The sequence below is a fragment of the Cannabis sativa genome, chromosome 7, assembly GCF_029168945.1.
Source record: "Cannabis sativa cultivar Pink pepper isolate KNU-18-1 chromosome 7, ASM2916894v1, whole genome shotgun sequence".
Classification (NCBI taxonomy): domain Eukaryota; kingdom Viridiplantae; phylum Streptophyta; class Magnoliopsida; order Rosales; family Cannabaceae; genus Cannabis; species Cannabis sativa.
Window position 1 is genome coordinate 21619310 of NC_083607.1, and position 16760 is coordinate 21636069.

General features: G+C 29.5%; 1 protein-coding gene across 1 annotated transcript; it reads left to right on the plus strand.

Annotated features, from left to right (window-relative positions):
• The first annotated feature begins 7328 nt into the window (after nucleotides 1-7328).
• LOC115697733 (transcription elongation factor 1 homolog) lies at nucleotides 7329-10352 on the plus strand. The gene is made up of 5 exons (XM_030624847.2): nucleotides 7329-7627; nucleotides 8310-8433; nucleotides 8770-8840; nucleotides 9913-9934; nucleotides 10018-10352. Exons 2-5 carry the CDS (start codon nucleotides 8321-8323, stop codon nucleotides 10076-10078), a joined length of 267 nt encoding a protein of 88 aa, XP_030480707.1. The 5' UTR covers nucleotides 7329-7627; nucleotides 8310-8320; the 3' UTR covers nucleotides 10079-10352.
• The last annotated feature ends 6408 nt before the right edge of the window (nucleotides 10353-16760 follow it).

The following is a 16760-nucleotide window of genomic DNA, read 5'->3' on the forward strand; positions in this document are numbered from 1 at the left end:
CAGATAATTTTTTTAAAAAAATATACATTATAGTGAAAACAATTAGAAACTAAATATTTTTTGGGTAAATACCATTTTGGACTCTCTGTTTTACAAAAGTAACCAATTAGACCTTGTGTTTTGTTAAATGACAAAATGGATCCTGTATTTTCTAAAATATTACAAATAGGACCCTAAATTGATTTTTTGTCAAAATAAAGTTTAGTTATAATTCGATCTAAAAGTACTATGACAAAACTGTTTACATTTTTTGTATCTGTTCGTATTAAGCATTGTCTTCAAGTTGGTTGTGTTAAAAAAAAGTTGTCAGAAATTAAGCTCAGGGTCCTATTTTTACTATTTTAGAAAATACAGGGTCCATTTTGTCATTTAACAAAACACAGGGTCCAATCTGTAACTTTTACAAAACACGGGGTCCAAAATGGTATTTACCCATATTTTTTTTTACACAAAATAGAGATCTAATACAGAATAAAGATAATAAATGTATAGAAAATTCATCATATAATTTTAAAACAACTATCATCACCTTATCTCATTAGTAGTCACCACTATATTTAAAGTTGATGTCATCGCCGTATCTCACTTATAATCATCATTGATATTCTTTCTAATAAGTTTTCTTTGTACATAAAATAAATTAAACAATTATTGGTAAGTACTTACTTTTATTATGTGAGGGAAGAGAGGGTAATAAATATAATAAGTTTAGAATTTTGATATTTTTGGCATATTACTTAATAGTTTTTTTTGATAAATTATGTTAGTTAATATTAACTAATTTCTCTATGAAAAAAAATTTATATGTAAATTAATTTTTTTAATGCATATATATTTATTTATTAGTTATTATATAGAAATTTATAGTTGTTTTTTTAATTTTTAATTGATTAGTGATCTCTAATTAAATAAAGTAAAATAAAAAATAGAAAAATGAGAGAAGTAGAACAAAAAAAAAAATGAGAGAATTAAAGAGAGAATAGATATTTAAAAAATTTATTTTTTTAATTATTAATTAATTATCATAAATTTAAAAATTATAAATAGATAGTTTGACTTTGCTTTGTTAGTTATTATGTATGATTAGATATTTTTAATTATTAATTATAAAATAGATAGTATATTTTTTTCTTAAATTGTTTATTAGGGTTTTTTTTTATTATTATTTTAACACTTCAAAACAATTTTTTTTTTATATTTTTACGAAAAGCTACACAGAAATTCCTATAGCAACTAATGAAGCAATCTAAATTGCAACTAAAATTTACATAGCAACCCACATAGCAACCATCGCAGCAACTCAAACCGTAAAATTAAAAAAAAAAAGTTAAAAAATAGTATATGTGGTAATTTTCTTATTTATTATTAAGGTATTATATATATATTTTAAAAAAGTAAAACTTAGAAGATACATACGTATGTAAATTTGGAAAAAAAAAATATTGTGTTCTATGTTGATATAATTTCTTTTAGTTAGATATTTTTGTATTTATTATTATTATAATTAGCTTAATTGTAGGTTTTTTTTTTAAAAAAAAAAAGTAATATAAAGTAAAAAATTAGAGAATTAAAAAAAAAAATAGATAAAGGTATTGAAACATAGTCTATAATTAGGGGAGAAAAACAAAAATTATATATATAATTAAAATAAATTATAATTATATATACATTTAAAATAAATCATAATCATAATTATATAATTAAAACATAAATTAAAGTTATCCTTTTTTTCAGAAAAAATATATCTATATGTATACATTTATACATATAAAGTTCAATTTAAAGTAATTTTTGAGGAAAAAAATATTAAAAATAATTATATAAAAAACGATAAAAATATAATAAAGAATAGAGAGTATCACATGAGAATGAGAAAAAAAGTTACAATAGTTTTTTCATCATTTTTCATGAATTTATTATTAAAAAATTATTTTTTTACATTAAATAATTTATACTAATGAGTAAATTTATGCTTTTTTTTATAATTTTTTTTTAATAATAAAAAAATTATTAAAATAATAATAAAATATCAATTTGTAGATTTATGTTTTAATAAAATATTAAAATTTGAGAGAATTAAGGAGAGAAGAGAAAAATAGTTTTGGAGTGATTTTAGAATGCCATGTCACTGCTTCATACTTCTCCTTTATATATATATAGACTAGCAAAAAGTTACGTGCGAGACACTTATATTAAATTTTATACTCGTTTTTTTCTATGTTATTTGAAAGTGATACAATTAAAAATTAAAGAAAAAATATTATTAGTTATTAGGTGAGATTATTATTATTTGTATAGGAAGAAATCACAAATTAATTAATCTTATAATCTTAACTTTAATCAAATAGGGTTCTAGATTTATGAACAATAAATAATCACGTAAAAATCAAAAATAATTATTTGAATAAAGAATTCAATATACACAGTTATATATATGAATCCCATTAATCAAAATAATTATTCAATATATGAACAATAATTTGTCACGCTATATGTTTCCCAATAAAGAAATCCACCTCCTCATAGTCAAAAATAAATGATACATGTAATACAGATCTTTGTAATGGAGTACCAAAAAGAAACAAAACTTCAGTTACCCCATAATCGGAAAAGGTTTAAGTGAACTAAATAATGACTAAGAAGATATAAATTACAAAATGAAAATAACATGTCTATATGAATATGATTTTTTTGCTATATGAGCATGATTGATCTAAGAGAAAATAGATAAACCTATAAACATATAAATATACTTAATATTAATTTTGACAAAGAAACAATTCAATTATAAACAATTCTAAATATCAGCTTGGCAATTTCAACACACTAATTACTCATTAAATAACCATAATGTATACATCATGATAATTTTATTTTATTTGATATCAAATGATAGAGATTATTGAAGTTTTCAGCCATGGAAAACACACTATATATGATCAAAAAGTAATGCTCATTAATTGTATATTTCAAAGAAACCCTAATTTTCATGAATGTCCCTAATAAGATATAAACAATAAAGTTGTAAATTTAAAAAAAAAAGTAGCAAAATTTCAGTTAATATAAGAAATAGAAAAAATTAAAGATTTATACAATACTGGAATTTGAACTCTTAGAGGCCATTAGCGAAGGGGCAAAACTCGTTAGATCCCCTAGTAGAACACTACCTTAATGGTCTGAACACAAAACTTGTAGAAATCAAAATATGAATAAATTAGCATCATCAACAAAAGGAAAATTAAAAGGAAAAGACTTAATAATTACGTGACAAATAATTATTAATTGAATTAAAAAGTTATGATTTTAAGATTAATTCAAATTGTTGTTCATGATTAATCCTATTAATAAAAAATAATTCAATATATGAACCCTATTTGATTAATCAACTCAATTTCAGTCATTTTTTACGCTAAATCTAACATCAACTCACAGATAATAGACATTAATTATACAATTTATTATTTTGACAATCTTATCAATGGAGAAGTCGTGGTTGATAGAGAAATTGTTGACAACATTATCAATGGAGAAGTCGTGGTTGTGGGTGACGGGTTGTGAGTCGAGTTCTTGGGGTGATTAGTTCAGAGAGCGAGAGAGAAGAGAGAAAAAGAGAGGATTAGGTGTTTGAAATAGGAGAAGTAAAATTGAGTTTTATGAAGTATTAACCTCTTCTACTAATATGGATTAACTTAAATTTAAAAAAATAATTTTTTTAATCTATAGTAAATGCATAGAAATCTTTTCTCTGATGATATAATCCACGGTCCATGTGATTTTCGTACCCACCAAATTTATATAATATAATATATATATATATATATATATAAATTAAACAACACAATGTATACAATATAGAAGCAACAATTTTCTTCGCAACACAAATAATAATAATTGATCAAAATTAATTAAAAATAAGAGCACAAATGTGACGTGTGGAGATATGGTGAGTTTTTTATTTTTTGAATTTAATGGATTTATTTTATTTTTATTTTATTATATATAAATAAAAAGTAACCCATGAATTTCTCATAGATTATTTTATTTTCAATATTAAACTATTTTATTTTTAATATAAATAAAAAATGGAGCACAAATGTGACGTGTGGAGATATGGTGAGTTTTTTATTTTGGGAAAAAAACAAAAAAATACAAAAAAGGAAAAAAAATTACAAAAATACTTTGGGCCGGCCCATTAAACATTTATACAGTCCACATACAAATATTTACAAAAATACCACATGCACTAAGCCTTCAGCTGTACAGAACGAACCATGAAGATGAAAATACGCGCTCGTTTCAAAACCGCAAAACAACCAAAATGAAACCAAAACGAGAAAAATACAACTATTAATTCTGGCAAAATCAATTGGAAAAGAATACCTGCAATGATCTAAACTGAAAATGACGAAAAAAAAATCAGAAAAACTGTGAAGAAACTGAAATTACACATTTGTTTTCTATTTTATTCGATCAAAATAACTCCCCCTAATATCGAAATCTATATTCATGAAATGTAGATCTGTAACAAACAGATCTGGAGCTCCCACTAAATCCAAAACAATGTATGATGTGAAAAATTTAAAAAAAAACCTCATGAATAATACATCTACGTTATATACAGTTGCATTTTGATTTATTTTTTGTTTTGGTTGCCTTATAGTTGCATTATCGTTTTATGATAGTTTATATATTATGCAAGAATTTAATTTGATGGGGACTAAGAAATAGTAGTTATACATAGTAAGTTTTGTGCAAATAGTTGCATATTAATTTTATAGTGAAATAACATATGCAAGTAGCAAAACTATAACAAAACTACAAAATAACTGTATGCAAGTGCAAATAGTTGCCTTATAGTTGCATTATCGTTTTATGATAGTTTATATATTATGCAAGAATTTAATTTGATGGGGACTAAGAAATAGTAGTTATACATAGTAAGTTTTGTGCAAATAGTTGCATATTAATTTTATAGTGAAATAACATATGCCAGTAGCAAAACTATAACAAAACTACAAAACAACTGTATGCAAGTGCAAATAGTTGCCTTATAGTTGCATTATCGTTTTATGATAGTTTATATATTATGCAAGAATTTAATTTGATGGGGACTAAAAAATAGTAGTTATACATAGTAAGTTTTGTGCAAATAGTTGCATATTAATTTTATAGTGAAATAACATATGCAAGTAGCAAAACTATAATAAAACTACAAAACAACTGTATACAAACTAAAATACAGGAAAAACTCTTTGAACATCAACATCCATGATAAATCTCATTGTTACCCATTGATGATATAAAAATTGACAGGAAACAACTAGATAAAAAACATATTAAAAAAATACATATAGAAGGTGTAAAATTTCAAATATGGGAGAAAACCAAAAAGAAACCGAAAACAAACCTCGGTTCGAACATCAGCACCAACATTAGCTTTTTTCCCAGAAACGTTGACAATGAAATCTCTGCATTATTTGTTGAGCAAACATACATAAGAAGCACAATGATTTCTATACTCTTTTTGGCTTTATTCTCTACACAGTCGCTCCATATGTTATCAAGGTCCGTTTCTTCGTAAGAATATATAAGAAACTAGCTTTACAATTAAAAATTAAAAATAAAAAGAAAAGAAGAATTGTTATGTAAAAAAATTTAAAATTAAAAACTGAAATAAAATTAAAAAATTAAAAATTAAAAAGCTGAAATAAAATTAAAAATAAAAAGAAAAGAAGAAAAAAAGAGAGTGAAATGATGGATTAATTGATAGAAGTCAATCCTAGACCTAAGCAACAATATATAAGAAACTAGCTTTACAATTAAAAATTAAAAATAATAAGAAAAGAAGAATTGTTATGGAAAAAAAATTAAAAATTAAAAACTGAAAATAAAATTAAAAATAAAAAATTAAAAACTGAAATAAAATTAAAAATAAAAAGAAAAGAAAAAAAAAAGAGAGTGAAATAATGGATTGATTGATAGAAAATGAAAAAAGAGAGGGAAGAGAGTAGGATTTGATTGATGATGGATGGAACCGTTTGGCACAGCTTTTGGAGAAGCTAAAAGCTGCTTTTCAAAAAAGCTGTGACAAAAAAGTGTTTGGTAAGCAGTTAAAAAACAACTTATTGAAGAATTTATGGAAAAGCTACAGCTAAAAGCTAAAGCTGGTACAACCCAACTTTTAGAAAAATCTGTTTTGATTAAAAGACTCTATAATAAATTATTTTTACTAAAAATTTATTTAATTATTTATTATATATTATAAAAAATAAAAATATTTTTTTAAATGAAAAAATATTTAAAAATAAATAATATTTAAATTTCTAATTTTTTATTTTATTTTAAAAAATATTTTATATTTATATTTTTATTATTAACAAACAATATCAATTAATGTTTCTTATAAACTACAATTTTATCTTTGCAAGTGAAAAAAAATATAATTTAAAAATATTAAAAATTATTTTTATCAAATACATATAAATTTATACTATAGAAAAAAATAATTAAAAATACATAAAAAAAAAAAAATTTATATAACATATGTTTTTATATATATTTGTGATTATAATGAACTAGATTAAAATATTATCATTATTATAATAGAATCTTAATAACTCGCAGCACTTTAAAAATTATAATTTACTAAACACTCAGCTCAGCTTTTTTCCACAGTTCAGCTACAGCTGCTTTTCCCCACAGCACAGCTACAGCTGCTTTTTCCCACAGCACAGCTGTGCCAAACTGGCCCTAAGTGGTATTTGTGTAATAAAAGCAACTTTGTAAGTAAAAATGTAGTCATAGGCGTGTGTGAGTAATTTTGTAATAAATTGTGTAAAATGGATTTTTCATGTAAAAATTTCTTTTATTTTTTGAATTTAATGGATTTATTTTATTTTTATTTTATTATATATAAATTAAAAGTGACCCATGAATTTCTCATAGACTATTTTATTTTTAATATTAAACTATTTTAATTTTAATATAAATAAAAAATGACCCATAAATGTCTCATAAACCAAAAATTCTGTTATATAGACACACTTTATATAGGATAGATATATAGATCCTTTATATATTCTTTGTAGATTATAGATTAGATATATATAGATTGTAGAGTTATCATTTTTTTTAAAAAATAAAATAAATAAAATAAAATAAATGAGTAAATTAAGGAGCGAATAAATATATTTATATTAATTAATATTTACAAAAACTAATAAAAAATTAAAAAAAATAATTAAAGAGAAAACAAATAGTACATTGCCACGTCACCCTTTCATAATTTTATATATATATCCTTTATATATAAATAATATAAATATATAATAAAAGGTAAAAACCTAAAATAAAAATCCTTAATCGAATTGGAATTGGATGGATTAGTTCGGTTTAATTAGCCGTCTTGAATTTGTTTTGAACGTTTATAAAAGTAGAGGATTTTTTTTTTAAACAAAAAATTATCTGAGTGCCATTAAAAAACTCAAATAAGGTTGTGAAATTTTTGTGTTGGGAGGTTTCTACCTAGAATATATTTTGGTAAATTCTGCAAAGGCTTGCTTGCCTCTATCTCATCTCTCTCTCAGCTAGGGTTTCAATTTTCCAGTTCGCCCGAGTCATCCTCAAGGTGGGCTACTTCTCACTTGATCTCCATACAGTTTTCTTTGTTTTTGTTTTTCGAAATATTTTCTTCCTCAAAAATACTAAAGAGGGTTTGGTATACTTTATCTCTTGTCTGATTGTCGAGAAAGGAAGGGGAATTGGTGTTTTCTCTAACCTTCATGTCCTCTATATAGTGGAGGAAAAGGGTGATTGATCAATTTACGTTTACTGATTATATAGCTTGAATTTGAGGGAAATTTTTGAAGAATCAAAATCTAAGTTCCTCTTGCATGCTTCTATGCTATTAGGAGGAAGAAATTCATGTCATAAATCTACATGATTTTCACGGAAGTTCATTGATTTTGTTGTGGTTTATTTCTCGTTTAAATGAACAATTGGGTATTTAGGGTTTTTTTTTTCCTTTCACAAAGGAAGTCGGTTAATTTTCTTTGATATAGATGATAATCTGTTTTCACCTAATTTTAATTTCAAGAGTTTGATCTGATTGTAAATTGCAATTTATTGTTGGTTTATACCTATTTTTTTAATTGAAAATAGAAAAGCAAGAAATATCCAGTATATAAATTTTAGCGCAAAACTATTTTTTCTTGTCAAGTATTCCATTATTTTTTTTTTCTCTTGTAAAGTTTTCCAATATTGTTCTTAGTTTCTTGCTGTAGCTAACAATATTGTGTTGCTTTGTTCAGTGAGTTGAACAATGGGCAAGAGGAAGTCCAGAGCAAAGCCTCCACCTAAAAAGCGTAATGACAAGCTTGATACTGTTTTCAGCTGCCCCTTCTGTAACCATGGCACCAGCGTTGAATGCCGCATGTAAGAGTTGATCTTTGATAGCCATTACTTGTAAACCATGAACATAGGAATAGGACCTTATGGCTACATGGAAACCATTTGAGTAGGTTTTTTTAGTTGAATAAACTTTTAGTAGTTAGTTGTACTTGACTGCTTGTGATTATTTGATGTTCTATACATCTTTCTTCGCCACTTTCACAAACACAAATGTATGCTTTTTCTTGTCTTGAGGTGGTGAACATGCCCGTGTAAAATGCGGTTCATGACTGCAGGAAACTTTTATATTAGAATCCGTGCTTGTAGATATTCATTAAGGGGTTTTTCTTTTCTTGACTCTTGGCATTTATGTGGCTGCAGTGACATGAAGAATTTGATTGGCGAAGCTATCTGCGGGATTTGCCAAGAAAGCTTCAGTACTACAGTGACAGGTTTGCTTTTCCCTATCTATTGGCTGATTAATTAGGGTGTTTAAAATTTTTAGTCTGTTCATATTTCTTCAGTTTAATAACTTTGAACACCCCACCCCCTGCCCACACAAACACACACAAAATCCATTATTCTGAGCTGTCAGGAGTGCCTGCTCCTAACGTAAGGATGGTCTGTCCTTATCATTATCACGGCATGAGAATTTACGATGTGCTAGAACATTAAGCATAACACACTAGCGATGTAGGCATGTCATGTGAGCTAGAACGTTTGGCATCACACAGCAATTAGGCGCTTGAATTATGTGTATAGATTTCTATTGTGGATTTATCTGTTAGTAATACATTTTTCCAATGTAGTTTATCAAAAGAAAAATATATGATTTCATGATCTAGTTGATGACTAAATATATCCTTGCCCTAAGCATGTTAGTCACACCAAGTTTTTCCTATTTGTTATATACTAGATAGTTTCAGGGCCATTGGGGGTATACTAAAATGTTCTGAGACTATTTGTAACCCAAAAGATCGTTTTAAGGATCATTTTTGATAGGAAGTTCAGGATCTCTCTTCACCATAACCCATAATTAAAACCCACCAATTAAATTAGCCAATTTTGGTACTATAGGATACACCCTTCTAGCCTCAACATGGCATGGTATGGAAGCACAAGGCACAATACATAACTTAAGCTCGTCTTACTGTACTGGGCCATTGAGGTGGAACTCCTTATTCTAGTATGGCACAGCACAACTTAAAAAAGGTTCATGTAAAAAATGTTAGGAAGAAATGATAAGAAACAAAAATGGAATATAACATAAACTCTTCTTGAGTCTATTTTAGCCTCCTCTATATTAAATATTATATCTTAGTATCCAAAAATGGTTGGTTTTTTTCGTATGTGTCTTTAAGTAGCTATGCCACATTGACTGTAGCCTGGTTGAGGAGGTTTCATCCCAATTGTTGATCCTCAGCTGTTGCTCTGGTCTCATATTTATTTCAATTTCCAATTAGTTTTTACAACAATTATTTTTATCTTTCCTCCTAATCAAATCTTATTTTTCTGTCATTTCAGCTTTAACTGAGGCAATTGACATGTAAGTAAAATTCTCTCTCTCTCTCTCTCTGGGTCTCTCTACACGGTACACATTTACATATATGTATTATTTTGCTCTTGCAGATACAGTGAATGGATCGACGAGTGTGAACGTGTTAACAATGTTGAAGAGGATGGTGCTTAGAAGGAAAATGTTGTGGTGGAAATGGAAGTTGCGGCATTGAATAGCTAGCAATGATTCAAGCCTGTAATTATATTAGCTGTACGTGGAAGCAATAGTCCCTTGTGTCTAGGTTATATCATCTTAGTAGCTGAGTGTATAATTTCATGTAAGTGAAGGTCCAGGAAAGCAACTCCACACCTACCTGGAACCATGACCCAATGGGTTTCTTATTGCACAATGTCTTGCTATATTCCAAGCTTATATATGTATAAACTGTGTACTGTTTTACTCTAAATTTTCCATCCTCGTTAGATCTTTCTGCGAATAATAAACATGACTGCATATTTGTTCATTGATGGATGCATGCCGTTCAGTATAACCTGATTAAATTAATAATTTACTTAGAGCACTCAACAGCTTCTAACTGATGTCTAAACTCCTTTATTTAAAGTTAAAATACACTATTCATAAATATATTTTATTAATTGTTTTAGATTTTAATAGTTATTTTTGTATGGAAATATGTGTAGATATTTTTATTATGAGCATTGCTATTGGGCACAGTGGTGTCTAACACCCTTAAGACGTGTCGCTTTGCGAATGTTAATGATACTCTTTAAAAATTATTATATTAAACTATATGAGACTTGATATTTAATTAGACTAATAACAATATTGACACGTAGGAGGGTGCTTGGGACTGCTGGTGTCTTTTAGCATTTTTCCTTTATTATATATTTGAAATAAATAAAATATAATAAGATTTTTAAAGAAGTTAATTATGTAAAGTAGAGAGTATTAAAAGATAGAGTAGAGACTCTTACTTTTTATATGTAATTAAGAAACATGACTGAAGTAAGGGGCATCTCCTTCAACATTTTGAATTTTTTTAGGGAAATTTGATTTTTTTTATGCATATATTACTCAAAAATTAATTCCCTAAATCTATATATATATATATTAATATTGGCCAAATAAGTCAATATTTCTCTTTTTTCCAAAATACACTCTCTATTTTCAAACAGCCACTATCTCTCTACCCTCTTTTCCTCTCTCGGTCTCTTCATCTTCTCTAAATGAAAACTAAAACCCCCACCAATTTTCCATTTGAGGATTCACGCGACCCAACCAGCACCACGACCCACGACCCAAACACCACCTTTCTCCACCACCCACGACGATTGCGACTAACGACCACCGTGACTAACGGACTAAAGATCCCTTTCTCCACGACCACCGCGACCCACAGACCCAATGTCAAAGGTTAGTATTTTTGAATCTGTGATTTTTGGGTTAGAAAATACTTTTTCTAGGCAGACCCGATGCGTCGTGATGAGAAAATTGGATCTGGGTTGAAGACAAAGGCCCAATATAGGGCTCGATGGCCAGTTAATTTTTTGGAAAAATTGATAGGCCATCATTGGGCCCCATCGGGCCCTATATCGGGCCTTTGTCTTCAACTCAGATCTAATTTTTTTCATGACGATGCATCAGGCCTGCATCAGAAATGCAACGGACCTGAATCGAGCCTGCCTAGAAAATGCATTTTCTAACCCAAAAATCACAGATTAAAATCTAACCTTAAATCTAATCGAAAAAGCTCATACCAAACCCTAAATCTATCAATAAATAATATTTTAACCCTAAATCAATAAGAAAAATATTCAAAAATACCATAGGGAGAAATCTTACCTTGGTGGTTGTCCGTCTTCGTGGTGGGTCGACTGGGTGGTGGGTGGAGTGGGTCTTCGTCCTCAGATGGTGAGTCGATTGGTGCTCAGATGGTGGGTTCGGTGGCTCTTTTCCTTCGTGGTGGTGGGTTCGATGGGTTCGACAGAGTTCGAGAGAAAGAGAGAAAGGGGAGGAAGAGAGAGAGAGTCAATTTTTGGAATGAGAGGGGTAAAATGGGGTTTTTGAAAAAAAAACAACCTATTTTACAAATTTTGAATAGTTTTGAATTAGTGGACAAATTTTAGTCCAATTAATGCATACAAAATCAAATTTCTCTTCCTTTATTTGAGAGAAAAAAACAAATGATTGTACTATAATTGAGTGTATTTTCTACATTGTAATTTTTCTAATGTCATTAATAGTTTTTCTTAAGGGATTATTTTACAAATACACAAAAATAATAATAAAATTATAAAAATATGATTGTACAAAATTTTAAGTATTTTATGATTTTCATGATTTTATTTACAGAAAATATAGTATTTTGATGTATTTCGATATTGTACTCTTGTTAATTTGTTGTTGATTTTTTGTTATTTGTATGTTATTCAGTTTAGACGTTGCTTGAAAATATTAAAGGAAAAGCATCACGGTGAGTAAAATAGACTCCAAGCAATCTTTTCCTTCCGAGAAAGAGGGTTGAAAACATATCATACCCCAAGTGATTTTTCTTGCACAAAAAATATCGTGCATGCGAGAGCCATGTTGAATTTTTATGAAGCAAGCATCGGCTTCCGCGAAGGAAGGGTGAGGTTACATAAAAATTCAAGCTTAGACTTCACTTGAAAAGATCAAAAGAAAAGCATCACGATGAGTAAGATAGACTTCAAGCAATCCTTACTTTCCGAGAAAGATGGTTGAAGGCGTATCGTACCCCCAGTGATCTTTCTTGCACGAAAAAATATCGTGCATGCGAGAGCCATGTTGAATTTTTATGAAGTAAGCATCGACTTCCGCGAAGGAAAGTTGAAGTTGCATAAAAATTTAAGCTTAGACTTCGCTTGAAAAAATCAAAGGAAAAGCATCACAGAGCAATCCTTCCCTTCTGGGAAAGAGGGTTGAAGACGTATATTACCCCCAGTGATCTTTCTTGCACAAAAAACATCGTGCACGCGAGTGCCATGTTAAATTTTTATGAAGCAAGCTTCAACTTCCGTGAAGGAAGGCTGAAGTTGCATAAAAATTCAAGCTTAGACTTTTCTTGAAAAGATCAAAGGGAAAGCATCAAAGGTAGTAAGATAGACTTCAAGCAATCCTTCCCTTCCGGGAAAGAAGGTTGAAGACGTATCGTACACTCAGTGATCTTTATTTCAAGAAAAACATCCGACATGCGAGAACTATTTTGAATTTTTATGAAGCAAGCTTTAGCTTCCGCAAAGGAAGGCTGAAGTTGCATAAAAATTCAAGCTTAGACTTAGAGCAATCCTTCCCTTCCATGAAAGAGGGTTGAAGACATATCATACCCCCAATGATCTTTCTTACACGAAAAACATCGAGCATGCGAGAGCCATGTTGAATTTTTATGAAGCAAGCTTCGACTTCCATAAAGGAAGGCTGAAGTTGCTTAAAAATTAAAGCTTAGACTTTGTTTGAAAAGATCACAGGGAAAGCATCACGGTGATAAAAATAGACTTCAAGCAATCCTTCCCTTTCGAGAAAGAGGGTTGAAGACATCCCGTACCCCCAGTAATCTTTTTTTGCATGAAAAACATCATGCATGTGAGACCCATGTTGAATTTTTATGAAGCAAGCTTTGGCTTCCGCGAAGGAAGGCTGAAGTTGCACAAAAATTCAAGCTTAGACTTCGCTTGAAAACAAAAAAGGGAAAGCATCACGGGGAGTAAGATAGACTTCAAGCAATCCTTCCCTTCTAGGAAAGAGGGTTGAAGATGTATCGTACACCCAATGATCTTTCTTGCTCGAAAAACATCGTGCACGCGAGAGCCATGTTGAATTTTTATGAAGAAGGCTTCCGCTTCCGCGAAGGAAGGCTGAAGTTACATCAAAATTCAAGCTTAGACTTCGCTTGAGAAGATCAAAGGGAAAGCATCACGGGGAGTAAGATAGACTTCAAGAAATCCTTCCCTTCTGAGAAAGAGGGTTGAAGACGTATCGTACCCCCAGTGATTTTTCTTGCAAGAAAAATATCGTGCATGCGAGAGCCTTGTTGAATTTTTATGAAGCAAGCTTCAGCTTCCGCGAAGGAAGGCTGAAGTTGCATAAAAATTCAAGCTTAGACTTCACTTGAAAAGATCAAAAGGATAGCATAACGGGGAGTAAGATAGACTTCAAGCAATCCTTCCTTTTCGGGAAAAAGGGTTAAAGACGTATCGTAACCCAATGATCTTTCTTGCATGAAAAACATCGTGAGTGCGATAGCCATGTTGAATTTTTATGAAGCAAGCTTCCACTTCCGCGAAGGAAAGCTAAAGTTGCATAAATATTCAAGCTTAGACTTTGCTTGAAAAGATCAAAGGGAAAGCATTACAGCGAGTAAGATAGACTTCAAGAAATCCTTCCCTTCTAGGAAAGAGGGCTGTAGATGTTGGAAATATTTTACCTGGATCTAGATTTACTACCAAGTATGTTTCATTAACTAACTAATATGAATTCTAAAACAATGAAATAAACACATAAGAGTTTAGAAAACCTTACATTGAGTGCAGCGGAATATAATGACTCCTTCCATTCAGATCTCTAGCCCTTGATTCCTTTCTGTAGCAGAGCATTATCAAGATCTGAACATGGATCTCCTTCTCTCCTTCCTTTGATGCTGATTCTCCTTCTTGTTGTTTGGATTCTCCTACAGTCTTACACACTATGATTGAGATACCACTTAATGTGTGTGGGCACTAATCATTCACTCAAGGATTTCAAAATTTGAAGATAAGAAAAGAGAGAGGAAAGTGGCTATGGCTTTCTCCGAAAGAAACAATGTGCAAGTCATGAGTTTCCTGAAGCCAATACTTTATATTTATAGAATGCCTTCTAGGTTTAGGTTAGAATTGTATGGCATAAAATAATGGAAAAATAAAATGGTAAACCCTTTGCATAGTGGGCGGCCATATAAGGAAATTGGGCCTCACTTTGCAACTTTTCCATTTTGTTATTTTTCATTCCCATTTTCTCAAAAATGCCAATTTTCCAATTTGAACCATTTAAATGCCAATTCTAATTATTTAATAACTTAAAATTAATTATTAAATAATATTGTCATTTAATATATTTATTAATTTAGACATGTAAAGTCTCTTAATTAAATAATAAACCTAGAATCTCTTTTCTTTACAATTTCGCCCTTGCTTAGTGAAAATTTATAAAGTAGACATAGTCTAACTTTAGAATTATAATTGATTAACTAAAATCAATTAATTGAGTCTTACAAGAAGTATGGTCTCAACTAGTATGGGGAACATGGACCTATATTTTCGAGCTTCCAATAAGTCGAAACGAATTTACCAAGTAAATTCCCTAACTTATTAATTCCTTATTGAATCCACACTTAGAACTTGGAATGGCACTCTCAGTCATATAGAACGCTCTATATGTTCCACGATATAGATACGCTATTAGTTATCCATTGTTATAATCCTAATTTGATCAATGACCCTCTAATAGATGATCTACATTGAATAGGCACTAAGTTACCGTTACACCTTCAATGTATTTTATCCTTAAAACACTTAGCTCCGTATAAATGATATTTCAGCGAAGTGAAATGAGATCTCCACCATTTATCTCTGTTTAGCCAAGCTCAAAGGATATCATCGTTTCACTTCTAAATTCCTATAGAAGTTATAGATTCCATATTTATGTTAGCGCTCCCACTCAATTATACTATCATGTTCCCAAAATATACGTATCACCCTGACCCAAAAGTAGGCTTAACTAACAAATCAAAGAACATGTATAGTACTCTTGAGATCGAACCTAATCATATCAGGATTAACATCATTTGATCTAGGATCAACGGGTGATATTGAATTGAATAGATATTACGGTAACTTTTAATATATCTAATCAAAGTTCAATATCAGTCCCTTCCAATGTATACTCCATACATCCGATACTGGTAAACTTTGCCAATGTCTTGGAAAGGACATAACACTTGTTTAAACTTACAATGGATTTTAATCACTAGTGTCTTCCAAGTCATAAGAGGAGTGAGTTCCTAGAAACTCTTGTTGGAATTTATTTTACCACGATCTTAGATCTACTCACAAGTATGTTGTTTAACACCCTAAGTATGAACTTTCTAAAACGATGAAATAAACACATATAAAGTTAAGAAAACCTTACATTGATGCAGCGGAATTAATGTCTCCTTCCGCTCAGATCTCTAACCCTTGTATCCTTTCTGTCGCAGAGTATAATCATGATCTGAGCCCGAATATCCTTCTTCTTTAAGTTTGATCCTTCGTAGTCTTCCAATCTATGATTGAGTTAATGCTTGCTGTGTGTGGGCACTTAGTCTTTTACTAGGGTTCGAAATTTTGGAAGAGAAAAGAGAGAGAGGGATTTCAGCCAAGGTATAGAAAATAGGGAAGGCTCAGTTTTTCTGAAGAGAGAAATTTCTGTCAGAAGGTGTTATTGAAAACTTGTAATTTGACTGAGCCATCACTTTCTATTTATAGGCAACTACTAAGTTTAGGTTAGGAATTATTTGGTATTAAAATAATGAAAATATCAATTTGAATTTCCACAAATAGTGGCCGACCATGGTGTGATAATGGGCCCCACTTGATTTTGCAGTTTTATCAAATTTTATTCTATTTTCTCAAAAATGCCAATTTTCCAATTCTAACCTTTTAAATGCCAAAACTAATTATTTAATAACTAAAATAGATTATTAAATAATATATTGTCATTTAATTTAATTATTAACTAGACATATAAAGTCCATTAATAAATAAATAAACCTAGAATCTCTTTTCTTTACAATTTCACCCCTGCTTAGTGAAAATTCACAAAT